Source organism: Rhinatrema bivittatum, chromosome 8 (genome assembly GCF_901001135.1).
Source record: "Rhinatrema bivittatum chromosome 8, aRhiBiv1.1, whole genome shotgun sequence".
NCBI classification, from domain to species: Eukaryota; Metazoa; Chordata; class Amphibia; order Gymnophiona; family Rhinatrematidae; genus Rhinatrema; species Rhinatrema bivittatum.
Genome location: NC_042622.1, coordinates 72,851,904 through 72,876,732, shown reverse-complemented (window position 1 = coordinate 72,876,732; position 24,829 = coordinate 72,851,904). Strand labels below are relative to the sequence as shown.

General features: G+C 43.9%; 1 protein-coding gene across 1 annotated transcript in view; it reads left to right on the top strand.

Annotated features, from left to right (window-relative positions):
* Positions 1 to 24,829, top strand: part of LOC115097189 (fer-1-like protein 4) — a 359,866-nt gene that overhangs the window by 105,024 nt on the left and 230,013 nt on the right. The window contains exons 6-9 of the mRNA XM_029612774.1: positions 9,270 to 9,311; positions 12,508 to 12,666; positions 17,282 to 17,342; positions 21,604 to 21,735. Coding sequence (XP_029468634.1) covers positions 9,270 to 9,311; positions 12,508 to 12,666; positions 17,282 to 17,342; positions 21,604 to 21,735 — 394 coding nt within the window. The remainder of the gene's footprint in view (positions 1 to 9,269; positions 9,312 to 12,507; positions 12,667 to 17,281; positions 17,343 to 21,603; positions 21,736 to 24,829) is intronic.

Below are 24,829 nucleotides of genomic sequence, written 5' to 3'. Positions count from 1 at the left end.
TGGTTTACTTTGGCATTAGTGCACATTTTCTGTGCACTACAATTACTTCCTATGCAGAAAGTGTTTTAGTGAATACAAAGTAAAAAAGTGAACTAATTTTAACACACTTTGTATACAAATGCATGCTAATATAGAAACATATAGAAATATAGAAATGACAGCAGAAGAAGACCAAACGGCCCATCCAGTCTGCCCAGCAAGCTTTCGCACTTTTTTTTTTCTCTCACATACTTATGTTTCTCTTGGCTCTTAGTAACCTTTTTTATTCTATTTCCATTCCACCCCCGCCATTAATGTAGAGAGCAGTGTTGGAACTGCATCTAAGTGAAATAGCTTAATTAGTTAGGGGTATTAACCACCGCAATAAGCAAGCTACACCCATGCTTATCTGTTTATCCAGATTATGTAATTCAGTCCTTGTTGATTGTTGTTTGAATATAGATCCAACTTTCTTCATTCCCCCCTGCCGGTGAAGCAGAGAGCCATGCTGGCTATGCATTGAAAGTGAAGTATCAGTCTTGCTCCCCTGCCGTTGAAGCAGAGAGCTATGCTGGCTTTGCATTGAAAGTGAACTATCAGTCTTGCTCCCCTGCCATCGAAGCAGAGGGCTATGCTGGATATGCGTGACGTGTCAGACTTTCTCCCCTGCCGTTGAAGCAGACAGCTATGCTGGATATGCAGTGAAAGTGAAGTATCATGCATTGAAAGTGAAGAATTAGCTTATTTGGTTTGGGGTAGCAACCGCCGTAACAAGCAAGCTACTCCCCACTTTTTTGTGAATGCAAATTCTTTTTTCCACATTGCCGCTGAAGCTTAGAGCAATGTTGGAGTCGTATTAACCATGTGTATGTTTATTGAATAAGGGTATTATTGCCAGGTAGTAGCCATTGTTCACGTGAGCCATCCACTCTTCATTCACATCCTCTACACTTTATGGATCCACATTGTTTATCCCACGCCCCTTTGAGGTCCTTTACAGTTTTGGTCTTCACCACTTCCTCCGGAAGGTCATTCCAGGCATCCACCACCCTCTCCGTGAAGAAATACTTCCTGACATTGGTTCTGAGTCTTCCTCCCTGGAGTTTTAAATTGTGACCCCTGGTTCTGCTGATTTTTTTCCAACGGAAAAGGTTTGTCGTTATCTTTGGATCATTAAAACCTTTCAAGTATCTGAAAGTCTGTATCATATCACCTCTGCTCCTCCTTTCCTCCAGGGTGTACATATTTAGATTCTTCAATCTCTCCTCATAAGTCATTCGATTAAGACCCCTCCATCTTTTTGGTTGCCCTTCTCTGGACCGCCTCCATCTTTTCTGTGTCTCTTCGGAGATACGGTCTCCAGAACTGAGCGCAGTACTCTAGGTGAGGCCTCACCAAGGACCTGTACAAGGGGATCATCACTTCCCTTTTCTTACTTGATATTCCTCTCTCTATGCAGCCCAGCATTCTTCTGGCTTTAGCTATCGCCTTGTCACATTGTTTCACCGACTTCAGATTGTTAGACACTATTACCCCAAGGTCTCTCTCCTGCTCCGTGCACATCAGCCCTTCACCCGTCATCGAATACAGTTCTTCTGGATTTCCACACCCCATATGCATGACTCTGCACTTCTAGGCATTGAATCTCAGCTGCCATATCTTCGACCACTCTTCCAGCTTCTTTAAATTCCGTCTCATTCTCTCCACTTCTTCCGGTGTGTCCACTCTGTTGCAGATCTTAATGTCATCCGCAAAGAAACAAACCTTACCTTCTATCCCGTCCGCTATGTCGCTCACATAGATATTGAACAGGACCGGTCCCAACACTGATCCTTGCGGCACTCTGCTTAACACCGCTCTCTCTTCAGAGTAAGTTCCATTTATCATCACACATTGTCTTCTGTCTGTCAACCAGTTTGCAATCCAGGCCACCACCTCGGGACTCACTCCTAAGCTTTTCATTTTATTCACCAGCCTCCTGTGCGGGACCGTTTCAAAAGCCTTGCTGAAATCCAAGTAGATGACGTTGAGCGCTCTTCTTTGATCCAACTCCCTAGTCACCCAGTCGAAAAAGTTAATCAGATTTGTCTGACAGGATCTTCCCCTGGTGAATCCATGCTGCCTCTGGTTCAGCAATTCTCCCGACTGTAGATAGTTCACTATTCTCTCTTTCAGCAGTGTCTCCATTACTTTTCCCACCACCAAGGTGAGGCTAACCGGCCTATAGTTACCAGCCTCCTCTCTGCTCCCACTCTTGTGAAGCGGGACCACCACCGCTCTTCTCCAATCACTTGGCACCACTCCTCTTTCTAGGGATCTATTGAACTGATCACACAGTGGTCCCGCCAGCACATCTCTGAGTTCCCTCAGTATCCTGGGATGAATCTCATCGGGCCCCATGGCTTTGTCCACTTTCAGTTTCCCCAGCTCTTCCCACACATTCTCCACTGTAAACGGAATTACATCTACTCCAATCCCCTCCAGTTTCTTGCTAATTAGTGACGGTCCTTCTCCTGGGTCCGCTTTAGTGAACACCGAACTGAAGTATTCGTTTAATATTGCTGCCATTTCTTCGTCTCTCTCTACACATTGATCCTTTTCACCTTTCAATTTCACTATACCATTTTGAACTTTTCTCCTTTCTCTGATGTATCTGAAAAATGTTTTGTCACCTCTCTTTATCTCTTTGGCAATCCTTTCTTCCACTTGACTTTTTGCCGTCTTGATAATGAGCTGCATATGGAATTCCAGTGTAGCAAAGTGTGCTAAAAGTTAGTTCACTTTTAAATGCTGAAACTTTACATAAGCCCCAAGACGAAGTACAATTGTAATTTCCATTTACTTCTCTGGGATCCCAGATTTTGGCCCCCTGGGCCCTTTGGCTCTGATTTCAGCACCCCACATCTGGGCGGCCCACCTGGCCCCACACCTGGGTAGCCTGATTTTGGGTTCCCCACATACAAACAGCCTGAGTTCAGGAGCCCCATACCCTCTAAACCACCCCTCCATGATGGCTTCCCTTCCCATAAACTCCATTGCACACTAATCCCTCCTTCCACTATGGCACTCTATGACTTAAGCCCTCCTACCCCCATTATCCTATCCCCCATTTAACTGTCTACCTAGGGTTGCCAACTGGCTCCAGGCTCGGGAGAAAAGGGCGAGAAAGGAAAGAGAAGGTAAGAAAAGGGACAGAGGAGCAAGGGGAGGAGAGAAGGAGAAAAGGGGCAGATAGGGCTGTAAGCAGATAGGACTTGGGCAAGTTCTTGCTGTACCACACATTCAGCCCTGGAGCTTTGCAGTCACTTCAAACACTCTGGTCATGTCTCGGACAGGAAAAACCTCCTTCCCGCCCCCCCCCCCCCTAGACTTTTTGTCAAATAAATCTAAATAAATACATAGATTTAAAAATAGCAATAGACTTACCAATGATACCCTGGAAATTAACCCAGATTTGTTAGGCAAGACTTCCCTTGGGTAAATCCATGTTGACTGTGTTCCATTAAACCATTTTTTTCTATATGCTCTACGATTTTGATCTTGAGAATAGTTTCCACTATTTTTCCCGGCACTGAAGTCAGGCTCACTGGTCTATAGTTACCCGGATCGCCCCTGGAGCCTTTTTTAAATATTGGGGTTAGAAAGCAGGGAGCACATGATCTAAGGCACAGCCTCACACTTTGCTGTGTCAATTCAGGGATAGATTCTGTGGCAAAAATTAGAAAATTCTGAAGCACATTAAAAAACATTTCCATCTTTTGTATTACTTTATAAAAATAGCTTGCCAACTGAGAAATCAGGGAAGCTAACCAATTAGGCAGTGCAGTACTATTGACTGGGTAAATGTAACATCAAGACATGCTAGAGATATAAAGTTCCTGGATGGAATTAATGACTGCTTCATGGAGCAATTGGTTTAGGAATCCAGGAGAGAGGGAGCTATTTTAGATCTACTTAGTGGAATGCAGGATTTGGTGAGAGAGGTAACAGTGGTGGGGCCACTTGGCAATAATGATCATAATATGATCAAATTTGACCTAATGACTGGAAGGGAGGACAATATATAAACCTACAGCTCCCCAAGGGAGTCATTTTCCAAAGCGATCACACGCGAAAAGCAAGTTTTTGCACGCGAAAAGTCCCTTTTCGCATGCGATCACTAAATGGGGGCGGCATCAAGACCAGAACAGGAGGAGTTGGGGTGGCACTGGGGCGGACGCCGTGAAGACATGGTGGACAGTGAAAAGGTAAGAACCCTTTTCGCTGCCTATTTCGCGCCCAATCGCACCACCTTTTATGATGGCGCTATTGGGTGCGAAAGCCAGCAGCTTTGGCCCCCCCCCCCCGCCCCCCTGGACTGCGCGATTCAGGAAGCAGCGGTAGCTTAGAAAATCTAGGCCTAAATTTTCAAAAGGGAAACTTTGATAAAATGAGGAAAATAGAAAAAAACGGAAAGGTGCAGCTGCAAAGGTTAAAAGTGTACAACAGACATGGACTTTGTTAAAAAATATCATCTTAGAAGCACAGTCCATATGTATTCCATGCATTAAGAAAGGTGGAAGGAAGGCAAAAGAATTATCGACATAATTAAAAGGTGAGGTAAAAGAGGCTATTTTATCCAAAAAAGTCCTTCAAAAACTGGAAGAAGGAAATAGGAAAATAGGAAAAAAGCATAAGCATTGTCAAGTTAAATGTAAAACATTGATAAGACAGGCTAAGAGAAAATTTGAAATGAAGTTGACCTTAGAGGCAAAAACTCATAATAAAAACTTTAAAAAATATATCTGAAGCAGAAAACCTGTGAGGGAGTTAGTTGGACCATTAGATGACCAAGGGGTTAAAGGGGCTCTTAGGGAAGATAAGACCATTGCAGAAAGACTAAATTAATTCTTTGCTTCTGTGTTTACTAATGAGGATGTTGGGGAGATTCCGGTTCCGGAAATGGTTTTCAAGGGTGATGAGTCAGATGAACTGAACCAAATCACTGTGAACCTGGAAGATGTAGTAGGCCAGATTGACAAACTAAAGAGTAGCAAATCACCTAGACCGGATGGTATGCACCCCAGGCTTCTGAAAGAACTCAAAAATTAAATTTCCATCTATTAGTTAAAATTTGTAACCTATCATTAAAATTATCCATTGTACCTGAAGACTGGAAGGTGGCCAATGTAACCTCAATATTTAAAAAGGGATCCAGGGGTGATCCGTAAAACTAGAGATTGATCAGCCTGACTTCAGTGCCAGAAAAAATCATGGAAATTATTCTAAAGATCAAAATCACAGAGCATATAGAAAGACATAGTTTAATGTATAGAAATTCTGTAAACTGTTTTGATCTACTCTGGTTGTAAAAGCGGTATACAAAAATTTTAAAATAAATAATGGAACACAGTCAGCATGGATTTACCCAAGGGAATTCTTGCCTCACAAATCTTCAGTTTTTTGAAGGGGTTAATAAACATGTGGATAAAGGTGAACAGGTAAATGTAGTGTATTTAGATTTTCAGAAGGCATTTGACAAAGTCCCTTGTGAAAGGCTTCGAAGAAAACTAAAAAGTCATGGGATAAGAGGTAATATCCTTTCGTGGATTACAAACTGGTTAAAAGACAGGAAACAGAGAGTAGGATTAAATGGACAATTTTCTTAGTGGAGGGGGGTGGGAAGTGGAGTGCCTCAGGGATCTGTACTTGGACCGGTGCTTTTCAATATATTTATAAATGATCTGAAAGGAATACAACAAGTGAGGTATTCAAATTTGCAGATGATACAAAATTATTCAAAGTAGTTAAATCCCAAGTGGATTGTGATAAATTGCAGGAGGGCCTTGCGAGACTGGAAGATTGGACATCCAAATGGCAGATTAAATTTAATGTGGACAGGTGCAAGGTGATGCATATAGAGAAAAATAACCCATGCTGTAGTTACATGATGTTAGGTTCCATATTAGGCGCTACTACCCAAGAAAAAGATCTACGTGTCATAGTGGATAATACATTGAAATCGTTGGCTCTGTGTTCTGTAGCAGTCAAAAAAAACAAACAGAATGTTAGGAATTATTAGGAAGGGAATGGTGAATAAAATGGAAAATGTCATAATGCCTCTGTATCGCACCATGGTGAGATCACACCTTGAGTACTGTGTACAGAGAAGGTACAAAGAAGAATGACCAAAATGATAAAGGGGATGGAATGGCTTCCCTATGAGGAAAGGCTAAAGAGGTTAAGACTGTTCAGTTTGGAGAAGAGATGGCTGAGGGGGACATGATAGAGGTACATAAAATCATCAGAGGTCTAGAATGGGTAAATTTGAATCAGTTATTTACTCTTTCAGGTAATAGAAGGCCTAGGGGGCACTCCATGAAGTTAGCAAGCAGCACATTTAAAACAAATAGGAGAAAATTCTTTTTCACTCAATGCACAATTAAGCTCTGAAATTTGTTGCCAGAGGATGTGGTTAGGGCAGTTAGTGTAGCTGGGTTTAAAAAAGGTTTGGTTTAAGTTCTTGGAGGAGAAGTCCATTAACGGCTATTAATCAAGTTTACTTAGGGAATAGCCACTGCTATCAATTGCATCAGCAGCATGGGATCTTCTTAGTGTTTGGGTAATTGCCAGGATCTTGTAAGAACATAAGAACATAAGAAAATGCCATACTGGGTCAGACCAAGGGTCCATCAAGCCCAGCATCCTGTTTCCAACAGTGGCCAATCCAGGCCATAAGAACCTGGCAAGTACCCAAAAACTAAGTCTATTCCATGTTACCATTGCTAATGGCAGTGGCTATTCTCTAAGTGAACTTAATAGCAGGTAATGGACTTCTCCTCCAAGAACTTATCCAATCCTTTTTTAAACACAGCTATACTAACTGCACTAACCACATCCTCTGGCAACAAATTCCAGAGTTCAATTGTGCGTTGAGTAAAAAAGAACTTTCTCCGATTAGTTTTAAATGTGCCCCATGCTAACTTCATGGAGTGCCCCCTAGTCTTTCTACTATCCGAAAGAGTAAATAACCGATTCACATCTACCCGTTCTAGACCTCTCATGATTTTAAACACCTCTATCATATCCCCCCTTAGTCGTCTCTTCTCCAAGCTGAAAAGTCCTAACCTCTTTAATCTTTCCTCATAGGGGAGTTGTTCCATTCCCCTTATCATTTTGGTAACCCTTCTCTGTACCTTCTCCATCGCAATTATATCTTTTTTGAGATGCGGCGACCAGAATTGTACACAGTATTCAAGGTGCGGTCTCACCATGGAGCGATACAGAGGCATTATGACATTTTCCGTTTTATTCACCATTCCCTTTCTAATAATTCCCAACATTCTGTTTGCTTTTTTGACTGCCGCAGCACACTGTACCGACGATTTCAATGTGTTATCCACTATGACACCTAGATCTCTTTCTTAGGTTGTAACACCTAATATGGAACCCAACATTGTGTAATTATAGCATGGATTATTTTTCTCTATATGCATCACCTTGCACTTATCCACATTAAATTTCATCTGCTATTTGGATGCCCAATTTTCCAGTCTCACAAGGTCTTCCTGCAATTTATCACAATCTGCTTGTGATTTAACTACTCTGAACAATTTTGTGTCATCTGCAAATTTGATTATCTCACTCGTCGTATTTCTTTCCAGATCATTTATAAATATATTGAAAAGTAAGGGTCCCAATACAGATCCCTGAGGCACTCCACTGTCCACTCCCTTCCACTGAGAAAATTGCCCATTTAATCCTACTCTCTGTTTCCTGTCTTTTAGCCAGTTTGCAATCCACAAAAGGACATCCCCACCTATTCCATGACTTTTTACTTTTCCTAGAAGCCTCTCATGAGGAACTTTGTCAAACGCCTTCTGAAAATCCAAGTATACTATATCTACCGGTTCACCTTTATCCACATGTTTATTAACTCCTTCAAAAAAGTGAAGCAGATTTGTGAGGCAAGACTTGCCCTGGGTAAAGCCATGCTGACTTTGTTCCATTAAACCATGTCTTTCTATATGTTCTGTGATTTTGATGTTTAGAACACTTTCCACTATTTTTCCTGGCACTGAAGTCAGGCTAACCGGTCTGTAGTTTCCCGGATCGCCCCTGGAGCCCTTTTTAAATATTGGGGTTACATTTGCTATCCTCCAGTCTTCAGGTACAATGGATGATTTTAATGATAAGTTACAAATTTTTATTAATAGGTCTGAAATTTCATTTTTTAGTTCCTTTAGAACTCTGGGGTGTATACCATCCGGTCCAGGTGATTTACTACTCTTCAGTTTGTGGCCTGGTTTGGGCTCTGTTGGAAACAGGATGCTGGGCTTGATGGACCCTTGGTCTGACCCAGCATGGCAATTTCTTATGTTCTTATTTGTGGGGTGGTGGGGGTTGAAAGGTAGGGGGCAGCAGAACCACTAGAGCCTTGGGATGGCAAAATTGTAAATCCATCAATGCTGACAACTCTATCCTGATGCATTATTGGACCTGCAGCACTGATTTCACTGGGCAGAAGAAGGAACTATAAATGTCACTTTGCTTTGGAATATAATAAGTTCAGAACCAGGATTGGCCAAAAAGTCTTCCTCCTGGAACTGGGTAATGTGGCAGCTCTACGGTTGGAAGAAGTAGCCGAGACAGCACAGGAATAGCTGGGAGCAGTTTGTGTGTGTGTGTGTTTGAGTCGGGGAAAGAGTGGTGGCTGTATCTATGCAGGAGTAGCTGGGGGCAATGAGTGTGTGTGTGTATGTGTGTGTGTGTGAGAGAGAGAGAGCCAAGTTGGGTGGTAGTAGTGGCTGAAACAGTGTCGAAGTGGCTGTGGACAGTGAGTGTGGGGTAGGATAGTACAGGAGTAACTGGGAGAAGTTAGTGTGTGTGGGGGGGATGTGCTGGGAGAGTGCAAGAATGTTCTGGAATGGGTGGGACAGAGGTAATGTTTGAATGGTCAGGGGCAAGATTTTTGGTATGTTTCGCTAAACTCTGTACATAACCTTTCCCTTTGTGTCATTGTTTTACTCCTTCCCTGCCCCCACCTATGTCACTCCTAGTTGAATCCCTCCTTTCTAATTTATCTAGTTTTTGCTCTGTTACTGCGTTCTATTGTTTTCTGTTCATTGTAAAGGCAATGCCTATATATACATTGGTTGTAAGTTACATGTAAACCGACAGAATGTGCAAACGGTTGTCGGTATATAAAACCGTTTAAATAAATAAAAAATAAATTTTTGCTGTAATATTTTAGATTCTGGTTTATTATGCAAATGGGCAATGTTTCTCATTTCTAACATTTTTTTTTGTAGCTCTGCCTTTATTATCCGAAACGCTGGATTTGAAGATGCAGAGTAAGTTTCATACATTTTCTTTCTTTTTAAAAACATTTTTATTTATTGTATTTTTTTTAAATACATTCAAGAAATTCTTGAAAAGAAAAGAAAAGATATTACAAAAATAGAGCGCCTGGCGAGAGAGATGCTATTGAGTCTTGGAGGGGGGCTGGGCATTTCTTCCTCACGGTTCCCTTCCTGTGACCGCCATCCTGGCCGAGCGCTTCCTCTTTGCACAAGGGTGCCCATTGGTCCGAATGGGGGGGCCATCAGAGGAGGCTTCCGAAACCTCCTTCTCCCTAGCCCTCCATTTGCGGCTGGAATGAGGAATATTTTTACCCACACAGGAGCAAAAGAAAAAGGACGCCTCAGCATGCATTACTAGATCGCCATCTTGGATCCCCCCTGGCCTTTCTGAGTTTCATACATTTTTCTGTTGTAGATTGGAGTTTATCACACAGAGCTCTGTGTATGAAGGACAGTGTTTAATTAAAATGCTGCTGTGCACGGCACTGTACAAAAATAAAAAAAAATTATACCCTAACAAGCAAACAGAATTAATAAAATAGAAGACTGGCTGAAAAGAAAATGCTGCTGTGCCATGTGTGGATGAAGCAGTCTTTGGAGAGTAAACACAAAAGCAGGATACCTCAGCTGGTATCAATGTAACATTTTACTAGTACTCTTCTTTATCTCTGAGACTTTAAAAAGTTACTACAAATTCCAGTTTTAGAGAGTCATCTCTTGCCTCCTGCTGGTGGATGGCTATAGTCCATGCTCACCTCACTGTCATTATCCCAACCTCAGAGTGCCCAGCACATGCAGATTTCTGTTTTGCTTGTGCCTCCTTCACACTTAACTGCTTCATACATTTGAAATACGGAAAAAGTGTTTTCTGCTCAACTTTCCAAATAAAGCCTCCACAGCAGTGGCGCATTAATATTTCATTTCATTTCGTATTTATGTACCCTCTTCCCAAGAAAAACCTGCCCAAGACGGTGTACAAAGTTTAACACATTAAATAAAAATACATAATAAAAACATAATTAATAACATTAAAACAACCCAACCTTCCATATATCTGCCATCCTTCCCTCCCCAGTAACCAGCACCCTCAATACCATCCCTACTGACCAACAGCTTATTTCATTCTAACATCATTATTCTCACCTTCCAGCACCCCATAGCAAGTTCCAAACACCCCTCCAACCATACTAGCCAGATGGAAATAGCCATGTTTTCCGTTTTGGTTTTTTTTTTCGAAACGATAGATAGTTCATTTACAATCTAATGTCCAGCGGAGAGGAATCCCACGACTCCGGGCCAGCAACAGAAAACATCCTTTTATGAAATTGCTACTTACTTCTGTCCTTGCTGGCATCTTTAAAAGAGCCCTCTGAGATGAACGCAAATTGCATTTAGGATGATACCTCCAAAGATGGCCACAAGCAAAGGGTCATAGTTTTAGAAATATCACACCTGGCAATATTAATACAGGGAGGAACAGACACACATCATAGAATTATGGGGAAGGGATGATGGCAACTCTCAGGATGAAAGCTGTGAAGTGGTTATGTGTACATACTGCATATTTATGGAGAAGAAACAGTCACAAATCACATACAAGAGCCCAAAGAAATTGGTAACCCGGGAAAATGGTATCTACCTTATAAATGGCCTGTGACCGACGGCCCGCAAATGCGCAGTAGAGCGCAGCTCTACTGCGCATGTGCGGGCAAGGATGTCGATCAGAAAAAAAAAAATGGCGGTGGGGCCGCAGGAGCGGGAGGAGAAGCAGCGGCGCCGCTACTTCTCCTCCCCAGATCTGCCGGCAGATCTCGGGGGGGTCACTGCCGCGCGCGCGGGAGTGACCCCCCCCGAGATCTGCCGGCAGGAGCGGGAGGAGTTAATGGAGCCGGGTGAGGGTTGCGGGAAGTCGCGCTTACGGCGCCGGGAGGAAATGGAGGTGGGTGAAGGGAGGGAGGGAGAGGGGGACTGAGTGGGAGGGAGAGGGGGACTGAGTGAGTGGGAGGGAGGGAGGGAGAGGGGGACTGAGTGAGTGGGAGGGAGGGAGAGGGGGGACTGAGTGGGAGGGAGGGAGAGGGGGGACTGAGTGGGAGGGAGTGAGGGAGAGGGGGGACTGAGTGAGAGGAGAGGGAGGGTGGAGAGGAGTGGGTGGGGGAGGGGGGTGGTGAAGAGTGAGGGGAGAGAGAATGAGGGGGAGGTGAGAGACAGAGGGATGTAGCCCGTTTTAACGGGCTTTACGGCTTGTCCAATATAAAGAGAGAAAATTTGCCAGTAAATTTCATTAAAATTGTAGAAATTTGTCCATAAGATAGCTCTTTGGACCTTTGATGATTGTTTGTCGTGGTAGAACTATCAACAAAAGTGCAGTGCCCCCTGATGCAGTCTATGATGAAACACAGCTCTGTGTTGGGGTGATGTTCAAGGATTGAGAGAGTACTTTTTTTTGTTGATTTTGGGAATCTTTAAGTTCTACACAAGATGTGTCATGCTGCGGTTTTCTTTTAAATGCATTGGATTACAAAATATTAAAAAAAAAAATTATATTATTAATGGACCTTAAGTGAATAATTCAGCCTTATTTCATTATTTGGTTGCTCTTACAATGATCCCACAAATTTATATTTCTACAATTTTATTGAAGTTTACCGGGAAATTTCCTTTCTTTATATAAGAAGGAACATTCATGCTATACATGGTTATAAAGGGAAGTAGTTAAACTCTGCATGCTTATTGGGAAGCAATAGTTACACCTGTAGCGCTTATAGGGAAGAGATGGTCATATCATGGGGGATTATATGGACGATTTGATCACATTCTGCAAGTGTGATTGGGAGGAGATTGTTGCACCATGCAGGGTAAGTAGGAAGAGATGGTCACACCCTGTAGATTTATAGAGAGGAAATGCTTACACCATGCAAGGTTATAGGTAGGGTGATCATATTGCTTCATGTCAAAAGGGACAGACTGAACTAGTCCTAATTGTACCTCCATGTAATTATGTTTTTTCTTTGAAACTCAATAGGGAAATCAGAACTACATCTGTATGTATGCAATGGGGTAAAACTAGGGCTGGCTCAGCTTGTTCCCCTTATATGGAAGTATTTGGTCACCTTAACCATATGGAAAGGATGATCACATATGCAGGGTTAAGAAAAAGAACGGTAAAAAAAAATATTTTTTTTTGTAGCTATGATGAGATAAAGAGAGCAAATGACTTGGATAAGAAAGCTGCCATCCTAGGCCGGCAGCTGGTTAAAGGCTCAGACGTCAATGTGGAAGATGATTATGATGACTATGATGTGTCTGAGATCGAGGTTTCTGGAATTAACTTCTCTCCCGTAAAAAGGTAAAGCTTATGACTGAAGTGCTGCTGGAAGAGGGAGCACTAGCACTGGGATCCTGTACATCTGAGGTGCTGTGAGTGCCGGGCGCATAGGAATCTTGTGTCTCTGAGGTGCTGTGAGTGCTGGGTGCATAGGGATCCTGTGCATCTGAAGTCTGTGAATGTCAGGCACATAGGGAACCTGTACATTTGAAGTGATGTGAGTGCCGTGCTGGAAGGGGACATGACAGAAGTTTATAAAATCATGAGTGGGGTGGAACAGATAAATGAAGGATGGTTATTTACCTTTTCAAATAATACTAAAACACTCCATGAAACTAAAAACCAGCGGATTCAAAATAAATTGTAGAAAGAAATCTTTCACTCAGTGCACTATCAATCCATGGAATCTGTTGCCAGAGGTCATGGTCAAGGTGACTAGCATAGTGAGGTTTAAAAGAGGTTTGGACAAGTTCCTAGAGGAAAAGTCCATAACACATTACTAGCCAGGGCAACTAAAGATCCCTGGGAATCAGTAACAGGAATTAGATCTACTTTATGGATCTACCTGGTACTTGTGACATGGATTGGCCACTGCCGGAGACAGGATGCTGAGCTCAATGGATCTTGGTCTGACTCAGCATGGTAATTCTTATGTTCATATGCTCTGTGTATTTGAAGTGCTGGGAGTGCTGGGCACATAGGGATTCTGTGTATTGGAAGTGAGACCGCATGAGGCCCACAATAGCAGCTACCGTTGAGCATGGGAAATGCTGCAAATCTTGCAGGACAAGTGCGCAAAGTTCCACTCTGGGTCTGTGTGGGCCCTGCATCAGTGTGAGGGAATGCAGCTCGAGGCTGATAATGCTGCAGCAGAGAGAAAGAAGTCAGTGGGAAGGAAACTGCAAGCGGCTAAGACAAGCACTGTAGTGCAGGAACCGCAGCCATTTTAGACGGTGGTCCTGAGGTGCATGGGATATCAGGGGAGTTTTCAGATTTATGTGGGACTTTTTTCAGCTGAAGCCGCCAATGAAATGTGCTGCTGTGTCATAGGACATCACAGTGGTTCTAATCCAGCGTGAGTACCTGATCATCAAGGTTGTGTAGTGGTACCTCCATTTGGCTGTTTGGCGGCATTCGGGGAGCTACAATGCCATCCAGTGAGGGAAGGTTTTACCTCCTGGACCCTTGGCAGAGTCATGTCCATGGTCCTTTGCATTTTGATCACAATTCACTAGGTCCCTTTACTAAGCAGGGAGGTTCTCTGGATGAGTCGCAAACCAAATGTTACCCCAAAAAAGTAAACAAATTTGACAAACATTTCACTCACTATTCTGCTGGTCTGTGCTAAGAAAGATTCCCAGAGTCTGATATTGGTGTTCAACAAAAATTTATTTGAGTTTAAAAATTAAAATCCATGCAAGAATGGAAAATAAATGAGACAGCATTAAGAAAATCAATGTCAGAAAAACCATGGTCTCCTTGTTCATATCATTCTTCCTTGGTGGTGTTCCCTCCACTGCACCAGCATCCATTTCCAATATTCCTTCTCCTTAGAGGATAGGATAGTCCTGTTGTAGTTCCAGCATGCAAAACTGGAGAAAAGTGATCAAACCCTTCTTCCAAAACTAGCTTTTAGAATCAAATAGATCCAACAACTATTGCTGGAAAGACCAAAAATCTCAAAACCCTTCACTCTCGACACCCTTGCTTTGACTTTGAGCAAAGGCAAAAAGAAATGAAACCCAGCCCTTTCAGATACTGGGGGTTTCCCTTACTTTAGAAACTGGTTGGAGAGGAGGAGTAGCCTAGTGTAACTCTGATTGGGAGAGTGGACCCTTAGTGTTGTGGTGCAGTTGGCACTACCTAGTGGGTAAACCCAACTACATCGCATCAACAGCTAGTGGAGAAGCCCTTGGGTGTGACCAGCTGGAACTTTGCCTATACCTGCTGCCTCACATGCAGGTTGAGCCTTTGGGTTCTGGCAGCCAGCAGGTCTTAGGTGGGTCCCTAGAACTATCCAGGAGAATGGAGAGTCCAAGTACAGGCAAAGGGTTGGGGCAGGCAGTAGACAGTAGAAATGAGAAGCAAGTCAGTGGTCAGGACAGGCAGCAGACAAATCAAGGTCAGAATCCAAGCTGGGGTCAGAACCAGGAAGTCAAGCCAAGGGGAAAAGGGAAGAAAGAACAACACAGACAAGACAAGGCATGAACAAGGCAAGGCAAGGGTAGGGCATAGATGAAGCAAGGACGAGGCTAAGACAAGAAAAAGAGATGAACTAGCAACACACACTGGGACACAAGGCACACGAGGGGTCCTGTTGTTGAGGTGTCAGTGGCTTCTCTGAAGGAACCTTTTGTAGGGAGATTTTGGTGATGTCATCTAAGGGCATTATGGGGATTTTCCTGTCATGGCCCCTTTAAGAATCCAGGCGTTGCGTTCGTGCATGCCTAGGGGAAGACAGCTGGAGTGAGAAGCTGATGGCATCCATAACGTGTTGAGCAGTGGTAGGTGAGGGAGACAGCATCCATGCTGCTCTGGCTTCGCAATGGCGATGGAGGTGAGTAAGGCAGCTCACAGGAGTGTCCTGCAAGCCGGCAACCATGACATCTATTAGTTAGAGCAGTGGGCTACAAACCAGGAAAACCAAGGTTCAAATCCCACTGCTTGTGACCTTGGGCAAGTCACTTTACTCTCCATTACCTCTGGGGACAGGGAAATACAGTACCTGAATATGGGGTTACGCGCGCCGGGCCTATTTTAGAAAGGCCCAGCGACGCATGTAAAGCCCCGGGACACGCGTATGTCCCGGGGCTTCGAAAAAGGGGCGGGGTGGTCCGGAGGCAGGAGAGGATCAGAGGCTCCCGGCACAGCGGCCATTTGTCGCTTTGCCGGGGGATCGCATGCTGGCAGGCTGCCGGTGCGCGCCACCTGCACCTGCCCGGAGGCAGGCATAACAGGTAACAAAGGTCGGGGGGGGGTCCTAGTTGAGGGCTAGGGGGCGGGAGGGTTAGGGGAAGGGGAAGGGAAGTTAGGTTAGGGGGTTGGGAAGTTCCCTCCAAGGCCGCTTCAAAATTGGAGCGGCCTGGGAGGGAAGGGGGGAAGGTCACAGGCGTCGGCACATGCAAGTTGCACAACTGTTCACCCCCTTGCATGTGCCAACCTCCAATTTTATAACATGCGCTCACCCGCGTGCGCATGTTATAAAATAATCAGGTGTCCATGTGCACGCACCGGGTAGTGTGCGCACATGGACACGTGCGCAACCTTTTAAAATCTACCCCTAAGTTTCTTCACAAAAGAGTGGTGCTCTACACTCATCCCAAGTTCCTGCCCAAAGTGATGTTGGAATTCCACTTCAGTCAGCCAGTCATCCTTCCAACTTTCTTCCCTAGGTCATGTCACCATAAGGACCCTCTACTCATTGAATTTCAAGAGCTGTTGCCTTCTATCTGGAGCAGAGTCAAGTCCATAGAAAGTTCACTCAACTTATAGTTATTTTTGATCTGACAAGCCTGGTCTTGCTGTAATAAACTACATCATTGGATGCAGATTACATCCCCAACTGCCATGTCCTGGCAGGTTTGATCTTAGAAGGCTATTGTAAGGCCCATACTGTTAGAGCCATGACGGGTGTTGGTAGTTTATGTAGGGGGCAATTGTCAGATAACCTGTGTAGCTGCAAAGTCAGTAGGTACTTTCCAGGCCCGGATTTAGGCATAGGCAATGTAGACAACTGCTGCCAGTGACACGTTTTTATAGGTGCTGGGCTGTTGTCATTGCTAATGCATGCCTAAATCCAGGCCTGCTGCCTCTTATGGCATTCCCCCTCACCTCTAGGTTGTGGTGCCAGCTCCATAACAGTAATAGCAGCAAGCAGAGCCAAGAAATTCAGCGCGGAGCCTCCTGCAACCCTTTCGTGCTCACCAGCCCTGCGACATCCCTCCCTTTGCATGGGTTTCCATAGTAACAAGAAACCCCTGTGGGAGAAGAGGGCGGGGTGCCACAGAGTTGGCGAGTGTATGAGGTTGGCACGAGGCCCCGCGCTGAATTTCCTGGCTCTGCTTGCTGCTGCTTCGGTCACGGGGCCTGCACTGCAACATAGAGCTGAGGGTGATGTCATAAGAGGGGATCATTTTGGCATGGGAGACAGGGGGAGGAATTGTCTCAAATTGTAACATGCATTTATGTTCAGACAACTTCTTGTCTCCATTCTGTATTAAACTGAGAAAGGGGCCATTGCTCTTGAAAGCTAGCCACAAATGTGTTAAATTAGTCCAATAAAAATGTGTCACCTACAGCTTATTTGCTGATCTTCCATTCTATGTGGAAAATCCTTTCATTGGTGGCCATGCCCCCTTTAAAAAGAACTGCCTCTGAGTCACATAAGTGAGTTCACATGCTGATTGTGGTAGATTTGAAATTCTTTTGGCTATGGGAGATGATCCTCCCATTACCAGGCCCAATTCACTTCAGTTTGAGAAGTTTGAATCAAGCTGATGATATGGATGCTTTCTGTGACCATTATCCTTGGTAACATAATTGAGGGTGATTATGGAGATCATGTTCACAGTTTGCAGTACTTTCTCCAGAAGATTATAAAAAAAAAAATGTTTAATAAATTTGTTTCTGTTTCTAGCCGAGCTAAATTTCCAACAAAATTGGATTTTTCTGCAGCTCCCAAACCACAAAACTTCCAGGTAATTAACAAATGAAATGAAAACAAAATCACTGTTACAGTTAGAAACAACATAGGTATGTATTAATAATACAATCATTTAGGGATGCTGCCATATGAATTATCAGGGGTTAGTCAGCAAGTAGAGAATTAGGATTTTGGGAGTGCTGTGCAATGAATTTTGTATAATAGAATTATGTGATTGATTTTTATTTAGTGGATTGTGGGATTGAAATTAATATAATGTAAGAGAGCTAATGGGGATGGTATATTGAGATGGGGGAAGCAGCTGTTTTAGATTCATCTATGGATGTTATGATTGTTTTCAATTGTTTATTTATTATAATTTGTTTGAGTTATGTAAATTGCCTTCAGTTTTTCTAAGAAAACATGACAAACAAATATAAATAAATACATTTACCTTATTGCCCATCACTAACTTTAGAGGGAGAGGCATTGATACTGAACCAGAAGTACATTATACAAGGGGTCGACTCATCATTGACATGGAACTTAGTTTCTTGCCACAGATTTCAGCAGGAGAAAAGGACATAGCTACAATGACTGGTGCATTATCATATGAAGACTCAATTATTAATGCTCTGGTTATAGGATTGCCTCAAAAGAACTTAATACAGCTTCAGCAAATTCAAAAAGCAGCAGCATGTTTATCATTAAACCTTAGTCCTGCACTGTAAAAGTTAAACTGGTTACCAATTTAAAGGCAATTGCAATTTAAAGTCTTATCTTTAATGATTAAAGCCTTAAGAAAGTTGGGTCCTTCATTCGTAAGTGTCGCCTACATATGCATACTCTAAGAAAATTAAAAAATAGTTCATGAGCATTGTGCTCAACGAACCATGGGCCCATCCCATGGCCCACCGGGCTTACATCCAGCCTGGGCCTGTCATTGCCACTTCCCGATCTCGGGGCCAGTCTCCCTGGTGAGACATAGCCACCCTCTGGACTCCCATGGGGATTACCCAATGTCAACCTGCCTCTCCCAGTCATGGCGGGAAGCCATGCAGCACTCCTCCTGTGCGGCAGGATGCCAAGACCATGGGACTCTGCTCCCCTTAGGGCGTGCGCGTATGTTGATCTCCTGGTATTGAAAGGGCCAGCGGCGAGAATCTTGCTGGGGTGCTTACAGATGACATCACAGCCACCAGGGTATTTAAGGCTTCCCTAGTCGCCCCTCCAATGCCCCCTACTCCGCCTGCCTAGGCCACTGCCTGAACCTCAATATCACTTGAATGCTGCTTGCCTAGACCTCAGCTTGAACCTGATTCCACTTGCTCACCCGGTGCTGGCATGTCACATCCTTGTCTCAATGGATCTTCACCTTCCCAGAGGTCTGCGCCTAAGTCTAGCCGGCACCAGCACCCAAGGGCTCAACCTAAGGGGAATGAGGGCTGGTATTGATGAAGTTCCAGTTGAGCCTCTGCTCTAGTCAGCTCTGCCGACAGTGGGGACCTGCAGGGCTCCTCCCTCGGCCCAAGGGTCCACTTCCGCAACAGATTGCTGAAGCCATGGACCCAGCGGATGCCTCAGGCCTCCAGGCCATCTCTGGCCTAAAACAGAAGATTCTTCAGCAACAACAGTTCCTGGAACTGATGGCGGCATCAATGGAGCAGTTCAGCCCCCATCTAGATGCAACAGTCGCTTCAACTGCTCCCTTACCTCCTCCAATAGCTGCTTCACTGCCAGCGGAGTCCTTGGCTCCCACTCTGCGGATACTGACCCCTCCTTGGTACGTGGGGGAGCAGAATAAGTGCAAGGATTCCTGAACCAATGTTTCATGCACTTTGCTCTCCAGTCGGCACTGTTTCCCAATGACTCCGTCAAGACAACATTTGTGCTTCCTCTTCTGGACGGTAAGGCCTAGGCCTGGACCTCCCCATTATGGGGGTGGACAGATCCTCTCCTCCAGGACCGTCAACAATTGTCAAAGCTTTCAAGCTTGTCTTCGATGAACCCGGCCAGTTGGCCACAGTGGGTTCGGATCTCCTACACCTACGCCAAGGCTCCTGGATGCTCATGGACTATGCCATAGAATTTTGGATCATGGCAACGGAGCTAAGCTGGGGTGAGGACAGCCTCCATAGTATATTTTTGGAGGAGTTGTCTTCACGGATCAAGGATGAACTGGCTGCCTGTAAGCTCCCTGAATCTCTGGATGATCTTATTGGCTTAGCTGGAAGAATAGACCATCGCCTCCAGCAATGGGCTCGGGAGCTCTGCCCACGCAGACCCATCACACTAGCTCCTCGATTCCAGTGCCCTTTTTCTCCCGTTTCCACAGCAGTTGCAGCCCAGGCCCATCTGGAGTAACCTATGCAGCTTGGCCAGGGCGTCTCTCCCCCGAAGAAAGACCGCCAATGCCAGCAAGGCCTATGCTTCTACTGTGGCGGGTCTGGGCATCAGCTGACACATTGCCCACTGAAGCTGGGAAACTAACCAGCCTAGGATCTAGTGGGGCGGTAATCCTAGGCTTCACAACCCCTGCTCCCCATCTCTGTGAATGACCAAGAGTTCCCTACCCAGGCCTTAATAGACTTTGATGCTAGGGTGGGGGGGAGACTTCATAATGAAGGCCCTTGTCGATCACTTGCAGCTTCCTGTGGTTACGAGGAAGACCCCATTAGTCATCTCCTCAATTCATTGGCACCCACTCCTTGGCCGGATCACTCTACTTACAGCCCCCTTGCGCCTTCGCACCGGCCTGCTACACATTCAGAGCATTGTATTTCATATTATCAACAGGGCGCTACACCCATTGTGTTGGGCCTACCTTGGTTGCAGCTCCACTCTCCACACTTCTACTGGGCTTCGTTACAATTGATCAGCTGGAGCCCCCATTACCACAACTCATCACGTCGGTATTGCAGGCATATCTTTGATGAGCGGCGGTATATAAAAAAATTTATAAATAAAAAATTTTATAAATAAATATATTGATTCGCTTCCTCATTTGCCCCTGGTGACAACCCTAGTAGGACTGCAAACTACACTGATGTTTTTCAAAGAAGGAAGTAGAAATGCTACCTGCTCACTGTGTCTATGATTGTGCCATCAACCTATTACCCAACACTGAACCACCTTAAGGCAGGGTATATCTGTTATCCATCCCAGAAACCAAAGCAATGTTGGAATACATCAAAGAAAACCTTGACCGGGGTTCATCCCAGCCCAGAGATTGCACGCCAAGACATTGTGGCCTCCACTCAAACACTTGCAGCATTCCTTGTGATGATCAACAAGGAACATCTTTTGGGATAACTCTGAGTACATTGAGAAGCTTCTGGCTTGCTTTTTGACCAAGGTCCAGAAAATTATTGATGCAAAATGAAAGAAAGTAATTTTTTAAGAGACGAGATGGGGGGGCAAAACCCCACCAGTGGGCTACAACCACTAAGCACAGTTCACCAAGTCAAAGCTGTGATCCCACATCATGCTGAGGCAGCAGTGACAAAAAGAAAACATTAAAATATAATGACCTGCCTAACTAGGAAAAGGGCAGGAAATTTTCACAGCAATCTAGCTGTATTAAAAGAGATCATTGTGCTTAAATTGTCCTGTCTGAAAACTGCCATCCTCTGTCCAGCTAAAAGTACACATGTGCTTAGACAACATGCACACTTTTAGCTGCAGGAGAAACACGGTAAATGATGGCAGATAAAGACCAAAATGACCCCATCCAGTCTTTCTGGCAAGGTGTTCAGGGTTGTAACTGCTGCTCCATGCAGGCAACCCCCATGCCTTCTGTTTACAGTTGAAAGAGGCTTTCCCCTGATTGCGCTTAGGTCAGGGGAGTCAAACAGCATGCACATGTGGCATTTTTCCAGAGTTCACATGAGCTTGGCCACCTGCACAAAGTAGCAGATGCAAAGTATGTGGGTAATTTCTTATTAAAAATTAGCATAATGTACCTGTGAAAAGTGCTTGTGTACTTTGGAACTACATGGACTATTTGAAAATTGCAGTGTTCAAAGGGATTTCCTTGGCTAATGGGTGTTCACCCATGGAACCCCCCCCCCCCCCTGCTGAAAATTACCCTGGGCCCTCAGTGGGGAAATGTATGCGTGCTGCTGACAATGAGCTTACTTTTCCCCATAGAGAAAATGGTTGGCGCTGGAGGCAGGGCAGGAGTGGGCCTGTGGTCGTACAAGCAGAAATTTCACTTAGTTAACTGGCTATATCCCTTTGAAAATGTTCCTCAATGAGTGTTTGATATAAGGTGAAAAGACAGATCATAAACGTGTATTTTATCCATGTCTGCGCAGATAGAAGTGACCATCATCCAAGCTCAGAAGCTGGTGGGAGTTAACATTGATCCTGTTGTGCATGTGAAAGTGGGAGAGGAGAAGAAGCACACAACTACCCAAAAATCAACCAACTGTCCCTTCTATAATCAGGTACATGACAACATATGGCCATGCTAAAATCATTCCGCTGTCCTTACTGAAATTACATACAAGGGATTAGCAACCACTCAAAACTCAATCAGATATATGGCAGCTAAAGGAGAGTCAATTATTAAGCAGCTATCCCTATTATAATCAGGTGACAGCATATGGGTACCCAGTTATCAACCAAATGTCCCTACTAAAATCAAGTACCTGATAGCGTATGACGACAGAAAGATCAATCAGGTGACCCACATTATAATCAACTATAGGGAGGTACTCAGCCATCCAAAAATCATCCAGCTGTCCCTATTTAATAAGATACATGAACACATTATCCTCCAAAAATAAACCAATTATATCTGTTATAATCATGTATATGGCACATGAACACATTGTCTTCCAAAAATAAACCAATTATTTCTGTTATAATCTCGTATGTGGTGTATGAACACATTGTCTTCTAAAAATAAATCAATTATATATTATAATAAGGTACATGGCTGCTCACATATATTCAAAAAGCAATCAATTTTATGTTTTATAATTATGTATGTGACAGTTGGTCAACCTGAAAGCTGTTAAACGTGAGAGAGCAATGAGGGAGGAAATGGGCCATAGAAATAATATATTGTGGGATGGGATGAGTTGCAATTTTAATTTGCACTTGGAAAAATCCTTGAGTGAAAGAGCACCAGGAAAAGGGAAGCCCAGTCTAGGTCAGGAAACTAACAAAATAAGGAAGAATCGCACAAGGTTGTGACTTGGCCTTAATAGGATAGGGTGGAAAAGGTGAAGGTAATGGAGTTATTTACATGATATAAGATTGGTTTTAAAGAGGAAAGATATTGAGATATAAAAATGATGTGAGATTAAATGTACAAGTAGCAGGATGAAGGATTTGTAGAATATTAGATGGATTCAGTACATATTAACCAACTTTTATTATGCTTATCACCTTCCACCTAGATGAGAGCTGCATAGCCAGAGAAGATAAAAGACATTAACAAGAACCAAGGGAGTGTCTAGCACAGAACCTGATCATTCCATACACCTAGAGTGTCCTCTGCTGCATATATCACACCCCTTCCCCCAGGTGACATAATCATCCAGTCCCAGGGGCTGCCTTCAATTGTACCAAGGTCTCAGCAGGCCCACATACTTAACTGGTGGGTGTAAAGGCTGTATGTCAGCCTCAGACCTTGATGAACAAAGAGCATCATCCTCATACAATGGTGGCTCTGACAGAGTGAGTGCATCCAGAGCTCAGGGTGGAATCACTTCCTATGGGATAATGGTGTACTCAATATTTGGAATTTCCATAGTTTCATGAGGCATTCTAATGTTTGAGGACAAGTAGCCTTTCAGTTAATCAATATAGCGACACCAGATCTGTCCATAAGTTTTCTGGACCTTGCATGATAGAGGTCCAATTATCTCAGTGATAAGGACCCACTTTGGTCCAGCCCCATAAAATCTAGCTAACATAGGATCTTGTAGTATAAATGAGTACAAGGTAGATGAATCCAGGGAGGAATCTAGCTCTTGTTCTTGCTTGAGTTGTAATTCTGCAATGAGGTCAGGTTTGAGGAAGTCTAAGCATGTCTTCAGGTGATGTCCCATAAGCAATACTGCCAGAATGGCCTCTGTAATTGGACAAAACATGACTTGTTGTGAGATGAGAAATCTGACAAGCCTAGTAGGCCAATGTGCTTCAGTGATTCTCTTTAATACTTCTTGTTGACTGAATCATTTGCTCTGCCAGGCCATTTGCCTGAGGTTAGCCATGTGCAGTGGTGACAGCCCTAATGAAGTTTCTTTGCGCAAAGTTTTTGACGTCTTTAGATATGAAAACAGACTCAGTGTTAGACATTAAATAAATAAATAAATTAATTAATATTTAGAAACCACCTGTAACAAAATAATCGAGCTAAGTGGTAAACAATAAAACATAGAACATATAATAAAACATAATAAACACTAACAATACCTAAGTAAAACAACATGAAACCCCAATTCAGGGTGATTACTAAATGATGCAAGGGTCACACTCAACTGAGGGCTAAGTTTTAATTCTGGAGTCATTAGTCCTTTTGCTTTGAGGTGTGGGTCTTTGTCTCTGGGGGAAGGATGTCCTTCTAGGCCCAGGACATGTAAGTGGAATCCCCTTCCTTAGTGTGTTACTACACGTTTCACTGCGATGGTGTTGCAGGAATAGACAGGTTATAGATATGAATGTTCCAGAAATAAAGTTTACTGTGATTTATTCAATTCAAATAAAGTCCAATTTCTTTGAAAGTATTGTTCCAAATTACATCTGTGTTAGAACTGGGTTCTTTTCCTCACTAGACTCCTCTTTCCTCTCTGTGTAGGTGTTCCTGCTACATACTCCTGGGACAGGGCTTATCCATCATTGGAGTAGCTGGATAAGTGTCCCTGGTGGGCATGGTAACCCAAGGTGTGACTAGGATCCCCTTCTGCCCAGAAACTTCGTACCTGAGATCCACAAGAATTCAGGTCATCAAAATCCAGCCTGTGTCTTGTGTTCCAAGGGTGGAGATACTATTGGTGGGTCTCCAAAGATCTTGGCTCTTTTCTCTTTCACCTCGTTCTTAGACTGTTCCTAAACACCTCTCTAGGGAAAAGGTCTTTTGCTGGAAACAAGCAGTGCTGCTATGACCCAGCTTCAGTGTGAGGAAGAGTGGTGAAAAAACTTCCTCACAAAACATAAGGGAAAAAACATTACCACAACTCTAAAGTTGTTCATTTACTGGCAGTGAGAGGGTACAGCATATCTTCTTGTTCCTGGCCTCCAGATATGGGGCATGTTCCTACTCCAAGAGGGATCTGGTCTTTACCTGAGGTCACAATCAAAAGTTCCAAAACTTCTGAAAATAGTATTTATGCCCACTTGGAGCCATATCCTTACAGGCCAGAGGTGTACTGAAAGAATTCTTTCTCCCAAACACAAGTAAGGCCAGGAGGCCAAACTTAAACTCAAGAGTGGAAAAAAAAACAACCCAGCTCCTCACGCCCTAACTTCAAATCAACAAGATGACACATTATTCTCTCCTACCCTGCCTTATGTACCAGGAGCTTACCA